This window comes from Meriones unguiculatus, chromosome X (genome assembly GCF_030254825.1).
Source record: "Meriones unguiculatus strain TT.TT164.6M chromosome X, Bangor_MerUng_6.1, whole genome shotgun sequence".
NCBI classification, from domain to species: domain Eukaryota; kingdom Metazoa; phylum Chordata; class Mammalia; order Rodentia; family Muridae; genus Meriones; species Meriones unguiculatus.
Window position 1 is genome coordinate 140,201,185 of NC_083369.1, and position 25,254 is coordinate 140,226,438.

A 25,254-nucleotide genomic window follows, 5' to 3' on the forward strand; every position below is an offset into this window, starting at 1 on the left:
TTAAATTACTTTTTTGTTTTTTTTATAACTTATTTAATTTTTTATTTTATGTGCATTTAGTGTGAAGGTGTCAGATCCCTTGAAATTGGCATTACAGACAGTTGTGAACTGCCATGAGGGTGCTGGGAATCGAACCGAGGTCCATTTGGAAGAGCAGACAGCACTCTTATCCACTGAGCCATCTCTCCAGACCCATCTATAGGACTCTTAAGAGGAAGAGGTATCAATCAGCTGAAAAGACCAGAACTAAGCTCAGTGGTAAGTGCCACCAAGAACTATGAACTTAATGGAAAGTAAAATGTGGTGTCTTGGAAATAATCTGGTTGCTGACTCAATAAGATTGTTCTGGAAACAGTGTATGTAGCCTGTGAGGAGTCCAAATCTCCTTTAGAAAATTTCCAAGTGGGATTCAAGTCTCCACATGATTAAAAGTCAAAACACTTGGGGGAAAAGTTCCAGGTAACATTCAAGCAAGTTTATACATACCCCAGCCAACAATGCAGATTTTAAGGATGTACTTCTGGAAGTAAATATTAAACACCTTGACAAGTGCCAGGTACATGTGGAATGCTTCTAAGCCCATCCATGTGAATGAGACCAGGAGAAAATAGTGAAGAAACACAGCCACGGAGATGCAGAAACTTCGGGTATTATGCAGAGCAATCCAGCAGTCTAGGAGGAAGACCAGGTTGAGCAGGAGCAGGGCAGCACACAGCTGGATGAGGATTTTGGAAGGATAATCCCTCCGAATCTTTCTAAAATGAAAGGACGAGAAAAATTCACATTAGAGTTTGTCAAACTTTGTATAAGAATATTCCTCAGGCTGTGCCAGAGGGTTTTTTTTTTTTTTTTTAAAGATTTATTTTATTTTCAGGTGTGTGTAGATGAGTGAAATCCAGAAGTGGGTGTTGGATCCCATGGAGCTGGAATTACAGGCAGCTGTGAACCCACTGATGTGGGTGCTGGGAACTCTGAAAGAGCGGTAGGTACTTTTAACCACTGAGCCATCTCTCCACCCACTCTCAGAGGCTTAAATGATTTATTTGTTGGTACATGCTGATATGCATAGATTTCCTCTCAGAGTGGGTGTGTGTACAGGGGACATTAAAACCAACAACAGAGGAAAAAAATCTAAACTGAAGATTTGTGAGAATTAATATTGATTGTCAACATTAGAAGAAAACAGCAAACAAACAAACAAACAAACAAAAAAACCAAAACAATAACAACAAAAATCAGAATCACATAGAGACAAGCTTCCGGGCACACCTGGGAGGGTGGGAGTAGGTTGACTAAGGCAGGAAGATGCACCTTAAGTGTGGGTGATACAATTCCACAAGTTGGGTCTTAGACTCAATGAGAAGGGTAAAGTGGTCTGAGCACCCGCACCCGCCCTCTCAGTTCCTGCTGCTGTGACGTCCCCCTGTTCCTGTCATGACGGGCAGACCCTTCAAGCTGTACGCCCAAATCTACCTTTCCTTCCTTAAGTTGTCTTTGTCACATATTCAATCGCAGCAACACGAGGAGCAACTAATAAGGTGATCGTTCGGGAGTGACAACAGTGTCTCGATTTCTGTAGGATCTTTTACATGCTGACTGCAGACACACACTTTTAAATAGTGTTTACGCAATGCATACTACTGAGAAGCCACCTTGTTCCTCCTGAACTACCTCTGGAAGTATTGCTAGTTCTTCTTACCTGATAGGCTGCTACATTCAGAGCTTCAAAACATGACCAGATTGCTATACCATCTTAAGTTATTGCTTAAACCGAGACCACGGAGAGAAGAGTTTAAAGTACCTATAAATGTAGTGACGCAGGGAAATGCAGCTAATTTATCTGTTAGCATTTCCCCATAAAAACTAATGAGAGGAGCCTTTCTGGTGAGCCAAGGAGGTGATGTTATTTGGAGTGGCGTCCCTTGTTTTCACTTACAAAGTCACACTTGGGGAATATTTTTCCGTTAAGTTTACATTCATCTTCGTTCCTATATTAGTTAATATACTTAATCTTTTACATTTGCTCAGTGTTATTTGTAAACTTGATTTGTGAATCTTTTTGCTGCACACGGTGCTATGATCTCTTTCAAACTGTAACCTTTTGGATTTCAGTCACTCCCCCTGTTTTCCTCCACTAATTGCTGATGGCATATCAGGCACCCATTTGGGGTACAATGATTATCATGACACAGCCCCTCATGACCTCACAAAATAATGGAAGGCAGAAGCATATAAACCCAAAATTCTCATAACATTTCACACCAGACATTCTGTCAGATTGGTGTAAAGGACAGAGCAGATTGAAGAAAGGGTTTTTAAATAATACATTTTAGTGATGAAGGTGAGAGCTCCCTTTTATAAACCAAATTTCTAGTTGTAGATACTCACTCAAAGGCTATGTAGGTTACAAGAGTAACTGACAGAAAAATTGATGAAAACCCACAGCCAATATATGTGATAAATGTCAGAGCCATCATTTGATTTGGTGGTAAGGAAGTCCGAGATAGGTCCTGGGAAATAAAATCTTGTTTTCAGTAATCAAGCCATTTTAAATACACAAGACTCATTATTATGTTTGTTGAATATACTAAGTATGCATTATTAGTCCCATACTCTGTTTAACCAATTTATGAGATTGGCACAATCACCATCACCAGGTAAAAATAAGGAGTTCCAGTAACCTGTTTGAAGTCCTAGCTAGGAAGTGGAGGAGCCAGAATTCAAATTCAGAAATCAGGTCTGCCTGACTCCAGAGCTCATTTACTTACTTGGTCACTAAATCATAGTGCACTGGGGAAATCCTGGATTAGAAGCCTTAAGATTGACATTTGGCTCCTGGTTCTTATATTTCTTAGTCCTATGACTATGAAAAATTACCACAAGTCTTAATTCTAATTGTTAAATAAATGCTGGGAAGGTTAAATGAGATTATTTAAGAATAGAGGTGTGGATGAGTGGTAAAACACTTGCTTAGCATGTGCAAAATTATAACAACAGTAATAACCAGGTCAAAGTGTTTAATAAACATTTTAAGTGCACTAAAAGGTAAATAATTTGTATTGCCCATTCTAATAAGAATCTCTAGCTATTTAAAGGAGAAAAATGTGCATGTGAAAATAGAATGTAAAGAAATACTTGTATACTACAGTCAAATATTGGTTACTGTGGTTTCATTATGGTATGGCTATGTCACAACATTATGCTTTCTGCTTATCTGTAAGGTCATCAAGTAGAGTATATATTCTGATATAATGACAATCTAGCTCTCAGACTCAAAATCTAAGGCCATTGAGCATAAATATGTTACCAATAGGATGCCAAAACTTGTGAGGTGGCTACAGGTACAGATGGTTTCATTTATCGTCTTGTCTTTGATGGAGCAGCCATCCGATGACCAACCTCCTCTGCCACCTGTTGGCATCAAGAGCAGCATCTGTCCCATCAGCCAGTCATAGTACAGTGGCTTACCACCTTCCACACTCACTCACTTACAACCTTAAAAGGGTTTGAAACTGGAACCTACCATTTCTGCCCAAGTCCCAGAACACACATTTCACAGTTAAGTCATCCTGTAGCGGAAAGACAAGTCATAGCTAATTAGTTTATTGAACTGAAAAGCAACTGGGAAAATCAGGGATATTTTTAATTTCATAATCTAACGCTTGAGATTTGGAGACTTATTTTATGTGATTCTTGGAGGCAAATGAGCCTCATATATAGGTCAGTGCTTCTTAAAATATCAATCATGCATAGACATCACCTTAGGGGTTTGTTTAAAAAATACACACTCCACTTGATGGTAGAGTCCTTGCATAGAGGGTGAGGGCATGAGTTCAATTCCCAGTCTAGGGGACAGGGAATACATTCTGGTTCAGTGGGTCTGGGGTGGGAATTGAGCCTTGGCAAGTCTAGTCAACTCTCAGGTGACATTGATGCTGCAAGTCTGAAGAGCATATTCTTAGAAGTGAAGTTGTAGTTGAAGCTCCATATGAGATGAGGTCTCTGGAAGTGGGAGTCAGATCTGCAGCCAGTGCCCTCCCCACAGGGAAATTCAGCTGTGGCTAAGAACTCTCTTTTGCATCTGTCTGCCTCAGAAGCTACGTGGCTAAGGATGAAATGATTCCTGAAGTTGAGATTCCATTGAGCAGTAAGCAACTGTGGTCTTACACACATCTCCTGTCTCCAGCCGTGCCCCAGAGGCACAGTCTGTACAAGATGTCTCCTTTGTCAAGGAACATACCAGACAAGGCCCCTCCTCACCTGATTTGGGTTGATGTGCTTCAGCGTGACTGTCACATTTCTCGTCAAGTTCTTGATGGTCATGTTTGCAACGCTTGATGATATGACATAGCTGATCATAGAGAGGTTCTCCAGGGAGGAGTCCTAGCACAGCAGAGAATCAGCAAGATGAAAATGGAGATGAACTATGTTAAATCTGTCTTGGGGCTAGCAGTGCACTAAAGACACTTTGAATTCCCATTCTTTACAACGTAGGTCAGAAATTGTGACTGGGTAAAGTAACTTTTCCAAGAGACGACAATTAGAAGCAGGGTGTATCCCACCTTAGGGCTCTAAATCCTAAGTTGAGGTGCACAGCAGACACAAGAGGACCTCATGAATTTTTCAAGGGGGGGCACGACATTAATCATTTAAATCCTGGGTCCTTGAGAAAGCTCCTGGATCTCCCTGTGCCTCTATTACCTAATCTGTAAAATGGGGTGACAACAGGTTCCTTCCTCCCAGGATAAGTTTTAGAGCCAGCACTTGTGGGTTCTTACCGTAGAGCCTGCCCTTTGTGCATACTCTGAATGTGTTGGTAACTGCTAGTTACCATCCTCAGGAGGGATAGGGTATGAATAAAAGTGAACTACAGAGTTTCAACCCTCCATCTGATCTGCGACAGGCTCAGGAACACGTAATGATTAAACCGAATGAAATCACCCACCCGCCAAACCCAATCCAAATCAAAACTAGTAAGTAGCATCTTTACCTGAAACAGGGCAGATGTTTCAAAGAAACTGAACTGAACCCTGGAAGCCAGTTTTACCTCACTAGCTGGCAGATTACTCATCAGTGATGAAGGCAGAGTAATGGCACCAATACTATTCTCAGGAGCTTGGGTTTCCAGAGAAACCTGGAGATCAAGTAAGAGATGAGAAAAGTATCTGAGTTGAGACAAACGAGGTGATCAAAACCACAACTCGATACGGAGGGGCCTGAAGGGCCTTGATCTGTGATCTAGAAAACGGCTCTGCCCCTGTCTCTCTGGTTGGATGAGGCCTCCAAGCAGGAAAGGAAACATTTTAAGGACCCATAGAAACTGTCAAAGACTGAAATATTTGAGGCGTACAGTAGACCACAGCAGCACACACTAACTAAGCAAGCTCCAGGGCAGTTGTCATGAGAGTCACTTCACTGTGCTTATACAGCGAAGACTACATAAAAAGCGAGACTTGGCTTGACTTTAACAGTTCTGGTTCCCACTCCCTCTAAAGCATTGTTTTTAACCTGTGGGTCTCAACCCCTTAGGAGTCACATTTCTGATATCCTGCCTGTCAGATATTTACATTATGCTTCATAACAATAGCAAAAGGACAGTTATGACGTAGCAACAAAAAAAGTTTGTTGTTGGGAGTCGCCATAACATGAGGAACTCCATTAAAAGGTCACAGCATTAGGAAGGTTGAGAGCCAATTGCTAAAGAATGGATAGAAAGCATTAGAAGCGGGATTGATTGTCAGCACTACTATACACAGAGTGTAATTGTGTGTATAGTATAATAGTGTAAAACTTTAAAAAAATGTTGAAATTCATCTTCATGCCTAGGACCCCAACTGCCTAGTATTCCTTCAATGAAGACACTATTCCTTGCCTTCTCTCCATATACTAAATGCACACACACACACACACACACACACACACACAACTCTCTCTCTCTCTCTCTCTCTCTCTCTCTCTCTTTCTCTTTCTCTCTCTCCCTCTCACACACACATCCCTGCTCCTGCAAACGATGTCAATTTTTACTCTGTGGTGCTTCACTGGCTGCGCTGTATACCAGGCAGGCCTTGAACTCAAAGAGCTCCACCTGCCATCACCTCCTGAGTGCTAGATTGAAAGGAGTCAGATATTAAATCTTTTGAATATTGAATATCTCTCCTGAGAATCAACAGTAATTGCCTCCATCAGGAAGCACAGCAGGGGCTCCAATCATGCACAAGAAAATGTTTTCTTTCTATAAGAAATTAGATTGTACCTGGAGATTTGCAGGGTCTTGGGCTGCAAAGGTCATTGTATTGAAATTACTGGCATTCACTCTGATCACGGCAAGAGCCAAAGAAGGGGAAGTTAGGCTGATAGTTGTATTTGGAAAATTCAGCTGTAAGCCAATGTCATCTACCACTTTTAGCAACCTGAAAAGACAGTTAGCAGTTTAAATTTACTTCTATGTTTCTGCCGTCTCCATCCTAATATAAAATAGCAACTGGATGCCACTATGAGCCTAGCTCTTAGGGCAGACACTGGGCCATCACTGATCAAGTAAGCAAGTATCTTTAACATTAGAGGGGATCCTCCTCTCACCCTGTAATGTACATGGTATAGGTAAATTGCCACATGTTGTTAAACACTGTTGGAAGAGAACCCCTGGATTGAGAGGGCCCTCCTGTTTGAGACTCCAGCTTGTTTGTTTCAAGTGTTCTCCAAACTGTTATTTAAAGCACATTTTCCGGGGGCAGGCTGCCCCTCTAATGCTGTAACTGGGAGTAAGGGAAAAGCAAGGAACACATTGTGTCCTTGAGAAGAGCTAGAAGGGGAATGATTTCCAATCCAGGTTACTATTGCCTGCCCCACAACAGTGTCTAAAGTGAGAACTGCGAGCTGGACGCTTATCAGTGAAGAGGACAAAGAGGACCATCTTCCCTGACCCTCTCAACTAAGAAATCTACTTGGCTGCTTTAGTTGGTTTCCGCTAGATGTTTGTAAAGCCCTCACTTTGAAAATGTCACCTTTTGCTTGCTTTCTTTTTTTTTTTTTAATTTATTTTTTACAATTTATTCATTATATAACCTGATTGAAACCCCCTCCTCAACTCCTCCCAGTCGCACCCTCATTCCCTCTTCCCCACATCCTCTCCCCCTAGTCTACTGAAAGGGGGAGTTCTCCACTATTGCCATCTGCCTATAGCTTATCAAATCTTATCAGGACTGCCTGGATCCTCTTCCTCTGTGGCCTGATAAGGATGCATCACCAAGGGCAAGTGATCAAAGAGCAGTCAACTGAGTTCACGACAGAGGCAGCCCCTGCTCCTCTTACTAGGGAACCCACATGGAGACTGAGCTGCCATGGACTACATCTGAGCAGGGGGTCTAGGTCCTCTCCATGTATGGTCTCTGCAGGACCCCTTGGGCTCAGGATTTTTGTTTGTTTGTTTGTTTTGCTTTCTTAATTGAACTACTCAGTCAATTGTCTCTGCTGAAAATTTTGAGCCCCCAATTTAATGATGTTTTATTCTCTGTTGCTTCTCTCCATCTGCTATTCCATATTTATTCTTACTTCTGCTTGTTATATACTTAATAAACTCGCTCATTCAAACAGAAAGCTCAGCTAGCATAGCTCATTCTCTTGACCCACACAGAGTACATCCTTTCTGTTTGCTAAGTCATACCTTTGAGCTAGAGGAGCTAGCAAAGCAGGTGGAGCGTAAAGGAGTTTGCTGACTTGGTTTACCATTTCGCTTGCAAGGCTAGGCTCTAAGCTGCCCAACGACAATGCTTTCTCCATCTGGGATACTTGGGCTTCCAGATCAGGAACACTGGTAGTGTTAACAACTGTATCAAAAAACCAAGTCATGTTATGCATGCATGATGCAAAAAGCACTTCCGAAGATAAACAGACCCCATGATGTGGTCAATTCACTCCTAGGTATTCATCCAAAAGAAGAAGGTATACATGTTTAGAAGACTTAGTTGTGATTTTCATAGTATCTTTTTTCAGAATCCTTCTAAACGAGAAATAATCCAAATGTCCATGAACATTTTTTAGTGACAAAAAAAAAAAAAAAAAAGAATTTAGCTACCAATGTATTCCACAAAATGGATGGCTCTCCAGCTGTCCAATTTATCATGTTAAATGAAAAAAAATATCCAAATGGCAATCCTATACGAGTCTCTTCGTATGACATTTTAGAAACGTTGAAACTACAGGGAAACAGAGTGGTGGCCAAGGTCTAGGGTTAAGTGCTGACTTCAAAGAGACACAAAGGAACCGTAGGGTTGTGGGAAACTTATGTTTCTTAATTGTGATGATGATTACATAGCCACAGGTGCTTATCTAATTGCATACAACTGTAAAAATTGTATTTATTCATATAACTGAAAAAATTTATTATATGTAAATTGTTTTTAGTAAGATAAAAGTGTAAAACAACAGAATATTTATATGGTGCTATAAATAGAGGAGTGATATAAATACAAATAATTCACTAGTATTTAATTTATATCATTTGGACAAAATTTTATATGGATTACCAGGAGCTATTTTATGAACATGAAATTATAAAGCCCATAGTCAGACTATCTGCAATAAGGATTTTTACAGTTTTCAATTAAAACATTGAATATCAACAATATAAACTTGTTTTAATAAAAAATATTTCTGTCTCTTTCTCCGCTTTTGTGGTACTAGGTATCTACTTCCTTCTTCTTGAACTTCTGATCCCTGATCATCCCACCTCGACCCTCTTAGTGCTAGAATCACACCACCCCCATTTTAAAGGGGGCACACACCTTTAATCCCAGTACTTGGGGAAGCAGAGGCAGGTGGATCTCTGTGAGTTTGAGGCCAGCCTGGTCTACAAAGTGAGTCCAGGATGGGCCAAGGTTAGACAGAGAAACCCTGTCTCAAAACAAAACAAAACGAAACAAAACAAAACAAAACAACACACACACATACAAAAAAAAACAAAACAAAACAATGAAAACACACACACACACACACGAAAGCAAAAACTGATGTGTGTGTCTATTAAAATGTCTCTTAATTTTATTACTAATATCTTATTTCTTATTTTGCATATTCCTTTCCTGGTCTATCTATGTATCTAGACGATTTTGAAGATGGAATGTTTGTAACTAGCTCTTTTGGCCCTTTATCTGTTCATACCAAGATGTGAAGGTGTGCCCACATTTTTGTATAGCTACTCTAATGGCCCACTTCTTCGTACAAAAGTCATTGTGTTGAGGCAGCACGCTTTATACAATCACTCCACTCTGATGGAGCCATTAAGGTTTATATACGTTTTAGCTACTAAGTTATGCTCTGATGTGCATCTTGTATGCCTATGTTGCTTCACTTCTGTTGCCCAAAGAGTAGGTTGAGGGCCTTCTTGATGGCTTTTGGGGTAGCCTGTTAGATTGCTTGAAAGAGTCAATGGGAATAGCTATGGAAAAATAATCAATGTAGACCCAGGGCAATGAATTCTAACTATACTTTATTATCCAGCCATTAAACCTTCTTTTAAATTCCGATTCCACAATTTTGCCTAAAATTTCTCTACTTATTTTAAGATGATTTGAGAGCAGTGCTTATCAGGAGAAATAGTAACTCACTTGGAAGAAGCTCCAAATCTTCTTAAGGATGCTGGCATGATGATAGAGGAAGCAGAAACCATAACCTGAGCTCCAAGCTAGTACTACACCAAGCTTGGCTTTGTCTCTCCTAAAGGAAAGTCACTTCCTACTCACAGAACTAAAGTTCCAGAGTCTGGAATGCTCTTGGTTCCTGTCCCTCTTCCCTTTATTCCTATACCCCTAAGCCCACGTGGCTCCTGGGAACCCTTTGCAATTTTCATGGCTTCTCCACATGCACTATTCCTAGCCAAGTGCACCCAGTGTGACTTCACCATCCTCACACGGAACAGGTCAGGAAGTGCCAAACTGTTGGTTTTAGCTTTTGCTGCATGTGAGCTCTTAAGCCTGTATCTTCAAAATGGTTCAGAAAAAAAAAAAATGGCTTAATGAGGTCTTATTGTGTGTTTTGATTTGCAAGCTTTTTAGAAAGCCCCAATTCCAGCAGTACCCATGATCAGCTTGGCTTCTCATATTTACCTGTCTCACCAGGATGTAGGCTGACGGTGACCACATCTTCGGGGACAGATGGGGCTGGTGGGGTAGGAGGGGGAACAGAGGACTCTACAGGTGACAAGGTGTGGGAAAGATCAGTTTGGGGCAGAAAGGAAGAGGTCTGTACAGTTTGAACAGGCGAGTCAATGGCAGGACTGGAAGCCAAGGAGGCTGCAGGCTTGCGAGATTGCAGGTGAATCTTTTGTACCAGAGGGGTTGTGCTTGGGGTTATAAGGGTATGATCAAAGGGTTCAGCAAAAGAGAAGTTACTATTGATGCGGGAAAAAATGGTAGCCTGAGGTATGTCTGCCACGTGCTTTCTGGAAGAAGATAATGGTGGGTCCTGGGGTTGATCAGCAAGACAGACAATGGGATCCTCCAGATCACTAAAGGAGAAATCAGAGAGATACATGTGAGACACAAACAAGGTAAATAGGGCCAGGTCCTCAGCCCCAGCAGCTGTCTAGGGTTTCACCACCTCAACAGGGTTTCGCTCTAAAAGACTGGTCACTTTACATTCTATGTGCCTCTGGTACCAGTTTCTGCCCCTGCCTCCTTCAGACTTCAGGGGCAGGGGAGAGATATTAGTATTATTTTACAAACCCCAGTTCTGATTCACTGATTTACCACTGCTCTAGAGCTCTATGCCATACTGTCCCTCAGTTGAGAGGGTCTTGCAACAGTCTCTGTGTTCCTGAAGGAAAGACATACTAACTTCTTAAGAAGTCTATCTTAAGAAATGTTATATAATTAGAGCAAGGCGTAGTGGTCACTAGAACATGGTAAGTGATCAAAAAATATTGGTTGGATAGCATATGGATCGAGCTGGGGGGCCAAAGAGATAATGTCTGGCATGTAAGTCTTTCAATGTTACTTCAGTGCAGTGCTCCTCAACCTTGCCTATACTGTATGAGCTCTATTAGAGAACTTTGAAAAACATACCCACATGGACAAACAGACAAAACTGTATTGCAACTTGACTGGATTTAGAGTCAGCTAGGAGACACCCTGTGTCTGTAGGGATGTTTCCAGAGAGGTTTAACTTGGGAGGGAAAATCCATTCTGCATGTAGATCTCACCATACCTTGGCTGGGGGGGGGGGGGGGCGGGGGGTTGTAAAGAAATAAAGCAAGCAAGCTGAGCGCCAGCATTCATCATTCTCAGTTTTGAGATTGTGGGTGCGGTGTGACCTGCCCCCTCACACTCGTGCTGCCATGCTTTCCCTGCTATGACAGACAGTATCCCGTGTTAAGCTGCAAAGCAAAAATATATCACGTCTCTCTTTAAGTTGCCACTGTCAGGGATTTTGTGACAGCAATGAGAAAACTAAGATAGGTAGATAGAGGAAGAGATGTAGGAAAGATAGATTTCTGTGTCTTACACTCATGTCTCATTCAGTTGTTCTTGGGATGGAGTATAAGTGGTCTCTAGCATGTGCATTTTTTTAAACTCGTGGGTGACTTTCCTGGTTACATCAAAGGTTAAGAATTCACCTGCTGAGGGGTCCTCCCCTATCAGTGGACTTGGGGAGGGGCATGTGTGAAGAAGGGGGAGGGATGGTGGGACTAGGAAGGGAGGAGGGAGGGGTTTATGGGGGGATAAAAAATCAATAAAGTGTAATTAATAAAAAAATGTATTTGCAGTCACTCCTGATGAGACCTAATTGACTAGGATCAGAAGGAAAGAAAAGAAGTCCTCCCCTATCAGTGGACTTGGGGAGGGGCATGCATGCAGAGGGTGGAGGAAGGAAGGGATTGGGACTAGAGGAGGGAGGGAACCACAGGGAGGATACAAAGTGAATAAAGTGTAATTAATAAAGAAAAAAAAAGAAAAATAAATAAATAAGCTTAAAATAAAAATTTTAAAAAATAATAAAAAATGCATTTGAAAAAATATTCAAATTAAAATATATTTAAAAAAAGAATTCACCTGCTCTCTGCATGTGATCACTCTGTCTTAGAATATATTAGCGAAGAGCAACTTAAGTGTACAAATAAAAACCTAGGGATGTCTCTGATAGACCCAGATTTAGATGAGACAGAAAACCAATGCGAATATATTCTTAGAGCTTCTCTTAGACAAAAGAAGGGTGGGTGATTATATTGTGGTGCATTAGAGAAGCATAGCTTTAAAGAGAAGTGTCAGTGGATTGGAGATGTAGCTCAGTTGGCAGGGTGCTTGCTTATGCTTAGCAAGTATGAAGACCTGGGTCTGGTCCCAAGCATCACAGAAACTGGTGATCCTGGCACTTGGGAAGTAGAGACAGGAGGATCTGGAGTTCAAGATCATTGTCTGCATAGTGATTGTAAAATTACTGGGTTTAAAACATGAGTCCCTGTCTCCGAGGGAGCAAGAAAGTGAGACAGAGCCCCAGAGACAGAGAGACATACACACAAAGAAAGCCCTCTGGATAATTTATTCTATACCTGGAGGATGCCATTCTCTACATCATATACTATAGCAACCCATCTGCCTAAGCTGTGGCAAGGGTGGCAGGCAAAAGGTACAGGAGATTATGTTCAGACTACGTGGAGCCTACAGGAGCCAGACATTCACCACAGGCTCCCATTAGAGGACTCAGCTAGTCTTGGCCCTCCGGCCCCCAAGTGAAGCACCCAAGTAAACAGAACAGTTGAAGATGACATAACTCTTCAATGCTAGTGTCTAGATGCTCCTCCCCTCCAGGCGGTCTCAAATTTCTGGGACTGAGTGCCGGCATCGGTGTTCTTCTGACTGTTGTTCCTAGCAGAGGTGCAGACTACATGCAGCTAAAGTGTATTGGCCTTGCAGTTAGCACCTGATGAATGCTATGCGTGTATATATAGACCTGGGTCATCACCACCCAAGTCTAGACACAGAGCAATCCTGGAATCCCTGAAAGCTATTCTGACATATCAGCATGTTTTCAAAGCATCCTATGTGTCTACCAATCCTAAGAACCAATATATTTTGAAAGACCCACTGATCATACAGTTCTTGCTCAGTACTTATCACATTTGGCTTCACATTAGAATCATCTGCCTCAGGGGTCTGTAAAACTCAGCTTGTTCTAAACCAGACCAATCTCTGAAGGTAGGAGCCAGGAACTGTTTTTTGTTTTTGTTTTTAATTCATCAATGATTTGGTCATAAGGCCATGGTGGAAAATAATTCCATTGCTCTATTGTCTGTTTCCTTATTCTTCAAAGTGCGATTCAGGATCTGAGTGTGGGAGTACATGCCTTTTTAATCCCAACACTGGGGAGACAGCTAGATGGATCTTTGTGAGTTTGAGGCTAGTCTGGTCTACAGAGTGAGTTCTAGAATAGTCAGAGTTCCATGATGAGACCTTGTCTTAAACAAAACAAACAAAACATCTATGTCAAAGTGGGGTTCAGGGACCAGCAGCACTGGCCTCCTCTGGGAGTTTGCTAGAAGTGGGATACGAAGTGAATAAATTGTGATAAATAGAATGATAGCCTTTTGCTCTAATTCTGACACTTCCAGACATCTTGCTCCCTAAAGAGTTCTCAACCTTTAGCTTAATGGAAGATGTTAAGCTTAATAAGGTGCCTCTAAATGTTGCAGACATTCAGAGACTTTTAACTGTTCCTTGAGTCCAATCTTTTAACGTAACCTCAGAAATATGACCCTTATTGAGCTGACAGAGTACAGTTGGCCTTCTGTTCCCACATGAGAAGCTTCTCATATTAAATTATGTATGTCTTTTTATTGAAAATAGATTTTTTCATACAATATAATCTGATTGCAGTTTTCCCTCCTTCAGCTCCTCTCAGTTTCTCCCCAACTTCTCTCTTTCTCAAGGCATCTAAGGTATAATGATAAAATAGAATAATATAAAAGAAAAAGAAACAAATTAGAATAGGACAGAATGAACAAACAAACAATCAGAAGAAAAAGAGTGAAAGAAAAATCATGAGAAACATAGATGCAGAAACACACACATTTGCACATATACAAATCTCAGAAAAACACAAACTCAGAAGTCATAATGTATACACAAAGGACCTGTATGAATTTTTAAAAACACCCTCAATATTGTTTACTGACTATAGAAAAAATAGGAAATTCTGCTAAGTAAAAGAAGACAGAGGCAGAGAAGAGGAAAAGGAGAGGGAGGAAATAGAGATGACAAAATATCCCGGCAGGTTGATCATGGATAGCTGTGTGAACATTTTCATTGGTTCACTCATTTTTTTTTTCCTATGTGACTTTCACAGACTTCTTCCCAGTTCCCCTCCATAAAGAAAGGAGTTTATGGAAGATAGTCTCATTTTTTGGGAGATGGATTTTGAGACAGAAGTTTTCTGCGTAGCTTTAGCTGAACTGGAACTCTCTCTATAGACCAAGCTGGCCTCAAACTCACAGGAATCCTCCAGCCTCTGCTTCCTGAGTGCTGGGATTAAAAGTGTGCACCACCACCACCCAGCCTGTGATTCTCAATTTTAGTTGTTAAAACTACCCAAAGTGTCTTTACCACCTTTACTTTGAGTTTTTGAGACAGTCTTACTCTATGCAGTCCAGGCTGAAATTCAGACTTACTATGTAGCTTAGAAGGGACTCACTCTCAAGGGGAGCCTCTTGCCTCAGCCTTTTGAGAGAAGGGCTTTAAAACCTGAAATACCTAGGGTATATCTCAGATGATTCTGCTCCAGAATCTCTGAGGGTGATGACTTGGAATCATCATTTCTAAAAAATAAAATTTGAGGTAATTTATAACTTATAGAAAGATGGCAAAACAACAGAGTTCCACATGCCTTTTATCCAGCATTTTCCAATGTTCACTTCTGAGATCCAGAATGAGACTTGCATGTCTATCAACATTTAGCACATGACAAACGTATACCATACCCAACTAAAAAAAAATTCTGTAAGGCTTACCCAGTGATTCCATTGTGTGGCCAAGATTGAGTAACACTGTTTTAAGACAGTGGTCTAAATAGAAGCTCCTCAAAATAGAAGACCACTTTCTTTAAAACTGAACTCCTCTCTAAAGTTTGAAAATTCTGACTACCCTTCTTGGCTAGCATTGTTAATTAAATGTTATACTTTTGTACAATTTTATTTCCACTTTTGATTGGGTTTATTAATTAGTTTTTGTTATTTATTTTTTTGTTTTTCCATTTATCTATTGATTGATTGACTGTTTGATTGATGAGAAGCTCAGCAAATTTGTTACATACCACTGAAGTTTTTCTAACTCTTCTGGTGAGGAAAGGCAGGGAGTACTGAAGGAACAGCAACACTGTTCTAAAGGAGACAAAAAAGAAAGAGAAAGAGAAAGAAAGAAAGAAAGAAAGAAAGAAAGAAAGAAAGAAAGAAAGAAAGAAAGAAAGAAAGAAAGAAAGGAAGGAAGGAAGAAAGGAAGGAAGGAAGGAAGGAAGGAAGGAAGAAAAGAGGGAAGAAAGGAAGAAAGAAAGGAAGGAAAGAAAGAAAGAAAGAAAGAAAGGAAGGAAGGAAGGAAGGAAGGAAGGAAGAAAGGAAGAAAGAAAAGAAGGAAAGAAGGAAGAAAGGAAGAAAGAAAAGAAGGAAGGAAGGAAGAGAAAGAAAGAAAGAAAGAGAAGAAAGAAAGAAAGAAAGAAAGAAAGAAAGAAAGAAAGAAAGAAAATGCATGGTCAAGAATAAAGCAAAATAGAAGCCCAGACTTACATAATATACAATTATTAAACTGGCAGGCTGTGTTCTTAAATTGTTGAGAATCAGCGACAACATTTATTGACTGTGTTTATATTGGCAATTATATGCACATAGTACTTGCTAAAATATTTATGGAGTGACTAACATTTTTTCTTTCTGTTTGGTTATGTGCTTGCAATATCAATCTCTCTTTAGAAACTCCAAGGAGGGATTAAGAAGTGAGTCTATCCTGGAGAAAATTAGTTTAAGTGGAATAGGACAGTTATAGAAAAACAAATACTACATGATCTCACTCACTTGTGGGATCTACAAAGGTCTAACTCATAGAAACAGAAAATGAAGTGGGGGTTACCAAATGATACAAAAAGAGAAATTAAGGAATTTTTGGCTAAAGGGCACAGAATTCAGTTCGACTTTAAGAAACTTATTTTGTGACATGGTGACCATAGTTAATATATTGCATACTTAAAAATTACTGAAAGTAAATTTTAAAGGTTCTCATCACAAAAAATATGTATGTGAGGTAATGTATATGCTAAATAGCTTGACCTAGAAATTCTACAACATATACCAAAGAATCCGTGTACACATAAATACACACAGCTTACTTATCAATTAAAATGAATCAGACAAGGCCTAGCTACAATCCATTGAATGAATACTCTTTACACAGAGCCCTCCATTTCCATAGAAGTTTTTTTAATCATGCTTACAAATGATATATTGATAGTTTATAAGAAAACAGAAAAAAAAGAACCTTTCTAGACATCAAAATTCATGTGAAAAAGAGCACAGCCACAGACAGAGACAGCTTACCCATTGGACGAATCTGTACGCTTTTGAAAGTAGCCATCAGGGCACACACGTTCATCGTCTCATTCAATTTGATTGTGAATGTACAGTTTAACGTGCTGCAAAGAAAAAAAACCACACACACACACACACAGAAAGAATGTTAGTAGGTATGGATAGTTCAGATATAGACTGGAAAGCTGCCTGTACTTTGTAATTGCTTTTTCAAACTCAAAGAGTGAGGAAAGGGGCGCTTCCAGTGTTCACTTGGTAATATTACCCTAGGAGCCTTGTGGATACCCATCCTTTGAGGCGTGCTGGCTATCCTTGGTTGCCAACCTGACTACATCTGGAACGAACTAAACCTCAAATGGCTTTGGAGAGCTTTCCTTCCTCTGAAGTGGGATGCTAACCCTTTAATCCGGATCTCTTGAGGCGGGAAGATCGACCTTCACTCTGGGCCACAGCAGCTGACACGGAAGAAGGAAGCTTGCCCTCCCTTTGCCTGCTTGCCCGCAGTCTTGATAGCAAGTTCATCCCTTCACTGACATTAAATTCTACGCTTTTGAGATTCCAGCATCTACTGAAGACTAGCTGAGACATCCAGCATCGGGAACTGAACAACTACTAGATTCCTGAACCTTCTGTTGGTAGACAACCATTGTTGGAATAGCTAGACCTACAGCCTGGAAGCCATTCTAATAAATCCCCTTTATATGGATGCAGGTACAGATACAGACTTAGATATAGATATGTACACACATATGTATATGTATGTGTATATGTGTGTGACACTTATGTCTGTGTAAATATATATACAAACATATATATATATATATTTGTACTGTTTCTCTATACATATGGTCTGTACTAAGAGACGTCAGGTTCACATTCACAGGTGCTTCAGACCAGAGACCCTCTGTCCACACTTGACTCCTGGTTTGTTTCGAAGGCTTGCAACTTGGCTGCAAAAACTAGCACCTTGACGTTCTTTTTTTTTTCCAGCTCTTGACTAAAATTTTTATTTTATTTTATTTTAATTATTAATTACACTTTATTCATTTTGTATCCCCCCATAAGCCCCTCCCTCCTCCCCTTCCAATCCCACCCTCCCTCCCCTTTCTGCATGCATGCCCCTCCCCAAGTCCACTGATAGGGGAGGTTCTCCTCTCCTTTCTGATCTTAGTCTATCAGATCTCATCAGGAGTGGCTGCATTGTCCTCTACTGTGGCCTGGTAAGGCTGCTCCCCCCTCAGGGGGAGGTGATCAAAGAGCAGGCCAATCAGATTATGTCAGAGACAGTCCCTCTTCCCATTACTATGTAACCCACTTGGACACTGAATTGCCATGGGCTGCATTGTCAGGGTTCTAGGTTATCTCCATGAATAGTCCTTGGTTGGAGTATGAGTCTCTGGGAAGTTCCCTGTGTTCAAATTTTCTTGTTCTGTTGCTCTTCTTATGGAGACTGTGTCCTCTCCAGCTCTTACTATTTCCCACTTCTTACATAAAATTCCATTCACTCTGCCCAACAGTTGACCATCAGGCACCTTGACATTCTTAATGTTTTTTTACCACCCCTCCAAAACACCCCTGTCTATTTGCCTAGTGTCCATAAGCATTTCAAATTCCAACATAGAAACCTTTCTACAAACCAGCCTAACTAAATGTCAAGGTCTCTTAAATCCCAAAGCTCCCTGCAATTCAATCTATGTATCAGATGACTAACATTTTAATCTGTTCTCCCTATTTCTAATGATGTAATATAAAAAAAATTAATGTTACATGTATTGGAGAGAGAGAGAGAGAGAAGTAGATATCCATAGTCTGTGGGGATCCAATGTACAGTTTCATGAAACACTTGCCATGATTTGCATCAGTGACTAGTTGATGAGTGAAAATTGTCAGGTTCTTTTTTAGTTTGTTTGTTTCTATTGCTGTAATAATACAATGACCAAGAGAACTTGGGAAGGAAAGGGGTTATTTGTATAACAGGATATAGCCCATCGTCAAGGAGAGCCTAGGCAGAAACACAAGGTGGGAACCTAGAGCCAAGAGACCATGGGGGAATTCTGGCTTGTTCCCTGTTCTTCTCAGTTGCTTTCTTATACTATGCAGAACCACCTGCCTAGAGCTGGCACTGCCCACAGTGGGGTGAGCCCTCCCGTATCAATCATTTCTCAAGACAATTTAACACAGACATGCCCACAGGCCAGTACGTTGGAGGTGAATCTCCTGATATGCTCTTCCCAGGCGACTCTAGTTTTTATCGAGTTGGCAAAAGCTAACCAACACGTATTATTTCTGTCATTCACATGACACTTAATGTCAGGTTCTTGTAGTGAGTTTACCACTTTACAAGCCACCGACTTAGCAGCCAGGGCCACCACAGGACACAGCTCAAAAGAGTTATCTGTACATCCTCCAGTAATCGCTTTTACTCCTGCATATACATTTTTGGTCTCTTCTTTGAACATTCTATGTTTCTGTCTCCTTATCTCCTTTCCCAAACTCCTTTTTGTAGGTTTTCTTTTCTATTTAGCATTTACCTTGCCTGGACTAATGTGAACCATTTCAGAGTTAAGGACACTGATGGCTCAAAGAAATGAGAAAAAAAAAGATGTTAACATCATGATTTGTATTTATAAAAACATATGAATACCACCAGGGGCAATGGAGCACACCAGTAATCTCAGCACTTGGGGAGGCAAAGGCAGGTGGATCTGTGTGAGTTTGAGGCCAAGCTAGTCTACAAAGTGAGTCCAGGACAACCAAGGCTACACAGAAAAAACATGTCTCAAAAAAGAAAGAAAAAAAAATATATACAATATATGTATATATACAAAATATCATCAAGATTTATTTATGTTAAAGAAAACCTTTGACTTGACAATTTAACTAAGCTTTCTTGATGCTTTATTTCCATAAACGAAGAAAATTTTTAAAAATTAAAATTGACTTACTTTTGGGCCTCTGCTGTAGTACACACTATGAAATAAGTCTGAAATAAATAAACAAAAGCATATACTTTAACAGTTAGAAATGTCAGAAAAGATAATCCAGGCTTAATCACAGAATTTCAGAACCACAAAAACACTTAGAGATATTGTATACTACAACTGAGTTCTCAACATAGCATAAAAGCCGTTCAGGCCATTCAAGCTCTGTTTGGAGGCCCCTAGTGTCAGAGAGTTCACTTGTACACAAGGTGCTTCAATCTCCCAGAGGTTTTATTTGAAGAAACTTTTGGTCGTACACAACAGCAATCCTACCTCTTTACAGTGCCTACCCATGGCTCCTAGTTCTTAGTTTTGGAACAATGTAACGGGATCATTCACTCTTCCAGCGTGACAGATTTGGGAGAATCTTGAATGCGTATCTCCCAAGAATGCAGAATTCTATACACTTTCCCCTAAATAATAATAATGATAACAACAACAACAACAACAACAAGGTTTAGGGCATACTATGGTTACCTCACTTAGGGTCTGTAGAGTTTTGTTGAGCTCTGATCGCCTGTTTAAAAAAAAAAAGAGAGATTAACATGAAGATCATTAGTGATGTGAAATTCAAAACAAGGCAGCTTTTTAAGCAGTTAGATCAGGCATGCAGTATGTCCTGCTTACAGTGTTAGCTCTGAAGAGACATGGGGAGTAATGAGAGATTGCTATGTGGGTAAAATCAATTATTTATAAGACAAGGAAGACGACTAACCAGATGGGAAATGGATCTGTCCTAGCTAAGAGCACGATATAAATTCTGGTTGAGCAATCATGTTATTCACTAGCTGCTGCAAACCCCAAGGCAGCTTCTTCTGGCCGACAGCCAAAGAAGGAGCTGGTCCAGGGCAAAGATTTCTGAGAAGGGTAAGCCTGGGCCTCTGATTAATCTCTCATCTGCCTTCAATGGACACAGCCTTCTCTCTCTAGGACTCCAGCCCTGTCTTCCCCTCCTTCAACATCCCTGTGGGAATTTTTCTCATTCCTCGCCTCCATTCCTACTTCTACAATATTTTCATTTCTTCAATTTGGCAGACGTTAACTGACATTAAGATAAAAGAATTTTAGCTAAAGACTACATTCTTCTTGCTGGGCAGGGGTGGTGCACGCCTTTAATCCCAACATTCAGGAGGCAGAGGCAGGCAGATCTCTGTGAGGTCACAGGCCAGCCTGGTCTACAGAGCAAGCTCCAGAACAGTCAGGGCTGTTAACACAGAGAAACCCTTTCTCAAAACAACAACAACAACAACAACAAAAGTGACCCTTCTCAAGAGAGGTGACTTTGCCCTGCAGGAGACATCTGTCTGGAACCATTTCTGGTTGTTACACTGGGGAGGCTGCCGTCAGCATCTGGTGGGGTGAGGCTAGGAGTGCTGATAAATATCTTACAATGCATAGAACATCTCCCCATGACAGAGAACCATTGGGCCCAAGTGGGCAACAACACTGAGGTTGAGAATTCCCTCCTCTGAGGAATAGGCAACAGCTCTAGGTGGCTACTGGTAAGATCTAGAAAAGAAGCACGTAACAGTAGTCAACCAGCTCCTCAAGCCGGCGTTTGCCAAAATTGTGCTCTTAGGCCACCTTCTTTCTGTGGGTTTCTGTGGTCCTAGCAACTCCTTGAGCTCTATATTTACATCCTTGCACTGTCGTTTGGTCCCTGATCCATGCCACATTCATGAAGCTGTTCCTCTCAGCCACAGTGGAAAACCTATGTTGTACCTGGGGATATTGTTAATGCATCCCATTGTCCCCGGAAGTTCTTGCAAGCTGAGGTGTACCGAAGAAAACAACTTTTCCGTTTCTGACTTTTGTTGCTTTGACAGGGTCTATCCATGCAGTGCTAGCTGTTCTGGAACTTCCTCCACAGACCAGGCTGGCCTTGAAATCACAGCGATTCAGCTGACCCTGCCTCCCAAGTGCTGGGATTGAAGGCATGAGATCTAATGCCTAGAGCCCCCTGTCTGCCTTTTAAATCACGGATGTTTCATGGCAGTATGAACAAATGGTATATAGTAAGGTGTGTCTCATTTTTGACATGGAAACACAATGTTTTCATGTGCAAACTTCACCTTTAAAAAACCATGTAACTAAGATATTCTCCTCCAAAACATCTAATTTTGGGTTGGTCCCCTTTCATATCCCTCCTCGGCAATCTGGGGCTTGCTTGCCGTAAGTTGAACACTCTTGCAAGAAGTCTGGGCTTGAGCTTGTCTAATGATAATGCTGAATAGTGAATTGGGTTAAGATTCAAACACCAACTCAGATGAAGCTGTTGTCTAATTTCAGAGCACCAGAGGGACCAACCTTAGGGGACTATTATTTGATGACAGATTACTACGGTTCATTTGTAAAGTAGGAAAGAACCAATTTGCTCTGTGTCCTTTGGATGTCTGTGTCCTATTCTTGGTCTTTAAAAGCAAAAAGAGCCCAGCATGCGTCTTTCCACATGGTGTATAGGAAGCAAACATCAGATTACTCACTTCAGTTCGCTTAGAGACAGGACTCCAATAAAGGTGACATTAGCTGTATCTTGATTCTGTTGGAAGTCAGAAGCCATTAAGAAAACAACAAAAGCCGCCTTTAAACACATTCTCTGACAAGTTTCATTTTTTAGCCACACAAAGAATTATGCCCTAACGACTGAATCCTAACTCCATAAACAACTGATGGGGATACATAGATAATGGGGGTACCCAAGAGTGAATCGCTGCAAGACGAGCCAGTTTGGCTTTATTTATTTTTTAAGCGTCTAAGTCAGTAAGTTCTGTCTTTCTTCCGTTCAAGGGGTCCCCCAAAACAGTGTTATTAAAGTTCTCCTCATGACAGGTTTCGCAGTTAAGGTCCATCAACGTAAAAAGGGAAATTTGACACTGCCATTGCTGTATGCCTAGCACTCAGATCATGCCTGGGCATGTAGTAGGCATTTAGGGAATAGTCAAAGCACATTTGGTCTAGCTCCTTCTCTAGGTTCCCAGAAGGTGTATATCCCTGTATTTGAATCCCCCAACTGCAAAATACAACCACATCTGGAAGATTCTTATTAAATTCAATACACACACACACACACACACACACACACACACACATATATATATATATATATATATATTTGTTGTTAGAAATGTCTAAAGTAAGGTATCAGGACTGTTCAATATTACCATTCTTATTCAGCAACAAACCCAGTAAAAACTAAATGTTAAGTATTAGAAAAAGAACATGATTATGATTCAGGACCATAGTAAAAAGCTAGAAAATCAAGGAGACATAATTCACTTCAATTTGCTCCTAAATCAAATATGCCAAGTATCCCAAACAACCTGAATCTTTGGTAAATCTTTAGATACATGAAAATGTACTTTGGAAGACTGCAGTGAAAGAAAATCTTAAAAGCCTACCTGGGTAACATTGTGGTCGTCATCATATTGAAAGACTATCTCACCTCTAAAAAACACTAAAAATAAATTTTCAGAAAAGATTGAGACGTGTGTCCTTACAGTTTGAGGGTTAATACAACACATTTTAAAGCTATCAACTTATTTTATAAATAGTTTAATCATGTTCTTTGTTTTGAGTTCTACTCCTCTAGATGGCTATTCATGGCTTGTCAATAGCATTTTCAGAAGATAGGAGCTACGAATTTGATGCAGGAATTCAGGAAGAGAGCATGCCACCTGTTGCCCAAAGTGTTCTCACTTCTACCTGCTGAATATTTTTCACTTTAGGATCATTGCGGGGGGGTGGGGGCATGGTTCCAATGTGACTTTTCAAAGAACGTCTTTAAGAATTGGAGTTATAGTGACATAGATGAGTGAGAGAGAAAATGTGTTCCTTAGCAGCTAAGCAACCTATAGAAGCTGGTTTTTCACCAGTTTTAAAATTTGGATTTTTTTTTTTGAGAATTTCATATAATAGTATTTAATATACATCATTTCCTCCCCTTAACTCCTCCTTCCAACTCCTCCCAAATGTTCACCTGGTCTTAAATTCATGGCCAGTTATTATTGTTGCACAGTTATTATTGCATGCACACACATGAATTTAAAATTATAGTCTGCTGAGTTCATTTAATGTAAGTTCATATTTATACTGAAATTTCAAATAATATAGCCCATAATTACTAAAAAGAAAGGCACTTTAAATCTGACAAAATTATGCACTTTTAAGAAATATAGAACTTTTGAAAACTTATTTAGGTTCTTGCTTCCTCCTCCTATTCCTCCTTGTCCCCCGCTCTCTCCCTTTTTCTCTTTCCTTCTCTCTCTCTGTGTATGTGTGTATGTTCCTGTGTGCGTGTGTGTCAATTTGTCTCCTTTACATTCTTATTGAGGATGTTATGAATTTCATAAGTGTGCAGGGAACACAGTAGTTTTGGTTGTATGGAACGAAGAGAAAGCTACTACCTTTTGACCCTCAGCCTAATTCTTCCTGGCCAGAAAGTTCCCAGCTTATTCATAGGTCTTTAATAGACCCAGACTGGAAACCTGCAAGAAGCAGTGGTTTCTAGATTTTGGCAGGATACTGTGGGGTTTCTGGTGCCAGAAGAGTTGGTTCCCTGATGAGGTTGTTTTCTCCAGTCACTACGACAAATGGTCAATTCAGTCACTTAATTGGGGAAAACATTACTCCAACCAGCTTTCTGGCATTTGTTACTCAAGAGGACCAAATTTTTAAACTACATTTTTGGTTTTCAGTTATCAAATAACAATTCGATACATAAGTACATAAAACAAATACATAAAACAGAACTAAACATTAGTCTCATACCAAAATATAGGTAATGCCACCAAATAATGACATTATAGGGATGCAGTCAAGAGAAGGGTAAGAGAGGGTAGAAGGAGAGAGGAAAAAAAATAAGAGAAAGTTGTACAAATATGTGAAAATAAAATGCATCCATTTTTTTTTTTGTGTGTGTGTGTGTGTGGTGGTAGGGATTGAGCCCAGAGCCATGTATAGAATAGGCAAACGCACTAACAGTGAGCTACATCCTTAGCCCATTAAAAAAAAAATATATCTAAGCAAGTTAACAGTTCCCTCTTACAGTCCCTGGAACATATGAGCAGAAAGTTCGCATTAGCAAATCTCATAGTCACACAGTAGGAACTATTTGTAAAATATTATTATTGTTTTTAGATTTTGATTTTAAATCGTGTATGTATGCACGTGGGTCTGTGCACGTGAATATAGTACCTATGGAGACCAGAAGAGTATGTAGGCTCCCCTGGAGCTGGAGTTATAGCTGGTTGTGAGTTGCCCCATAGGTGCTAGGAATCAAACTTCAGTCCTCTGCAAGAGAGATATATTCTCTTAACCTCTGAGCCATCTCTCCATCCCTGAAGTATTTAAATAAGACATTTTCTTGTTTTCTAATCTATTCCATTGTATTTTTACTGGAAATATTACCTATACTTTTCAGAAGAAATATAACAGTATAAATAGGAACAAAACATGAAAAGTAAAAATTCCTCTAATGATTTTTAAAGAGTAAAATATATCTACTAAAGTTAAAAAAATTCCTCTAATGATTATTACTGGAATTGATATCCAGACTTCAAATCATAAAATAAATTGTTACTTTCCTCTTCTCTCTACCCACCATCTCTACTCCAGTTCTGACTGCTTTTTCTGTTTTTCACATTTGCTTTCATTGGTTTTAATAAAGAAGCAAGCCCGGAGAACCACATTAATGTAAGAAAAGAAGTTGTTTCA

At 40.2% G+C, this 25,254-nt stretch overlaps 1 protein-coding gene across 3 annotated transcripts in view; it reads right to left on the reverse strand.

The window, feature by feature from the left end:
- Adgrg2 (adhesion G protein-coupled receptor G2) overlaps positions 1 to 25,254 on the reverse strand; it is a 128,789-nt gene that overhangs the window by 12,103 nt on the left and 91,432 nt on the right. For all 3 annotated transcript variants that reach the window (XM_060374625.1, XM_060374626.1, XM_060374624.1), the window contains 15 exons: positions 22,941 to 22,996; positions 22,026 to 22,081; positions 20,020 to 20,059; positions 19,507 to 19,544; positions 16,571 to 16,665; positions 15,301 to 15,367; positions 10,104 to 10,504; positions 7,664 to 7,826; positions 6,254 to 6,410; positions 4,991 to 5,134; positions 4,261 to 4,383; positions 3,524 to 3,569; positions 3,308 to 3,411; positions 2,389 to 2,510; positions 487 to 755 (listed from right to left, as the gene is read on the reverse strand). In XM_060374625.1, coding sequence (XP_060230608.1) covers positions 487 to 755; positions 2,389 to 2,510; positions 3,308 to 3,411; positions 3,524 to 3,569; positions 4,261 to 4,383; positions 4,991 to 5,134; positions 6,254 to 6,410; positions 7,664 to 7,826; positions 10,104 to 10,504; positions 15,301 to 15,367; positions 16,571 to 16,665; positions 19,507 to 19,544; positions 20,020 to 20,059; positions 22,026 to 22,081; positions 22,941 to 22,996 — 1,881 coding nt within the window. The remainder of the gene's footprint in view (positions 1 to 486; positions 756 to 2,388; positions 2,511 to 3,307; positions 3,412 to 3,523; positions 3,570 to 4,260; positions 4,384 to 4,990; positions 5,135 to 6,253; positions 6,411 to 7,663; positions 7,827 to 10,103; positions 10,505 to 15,300; positions 15,368 to 16,570; positions 16,666 to 19,506; positions 19,545 to 20,019; positions 20,060 to 22,025; positions 22,082 to 22,940; positions 22,997 to 25,254) is intronic.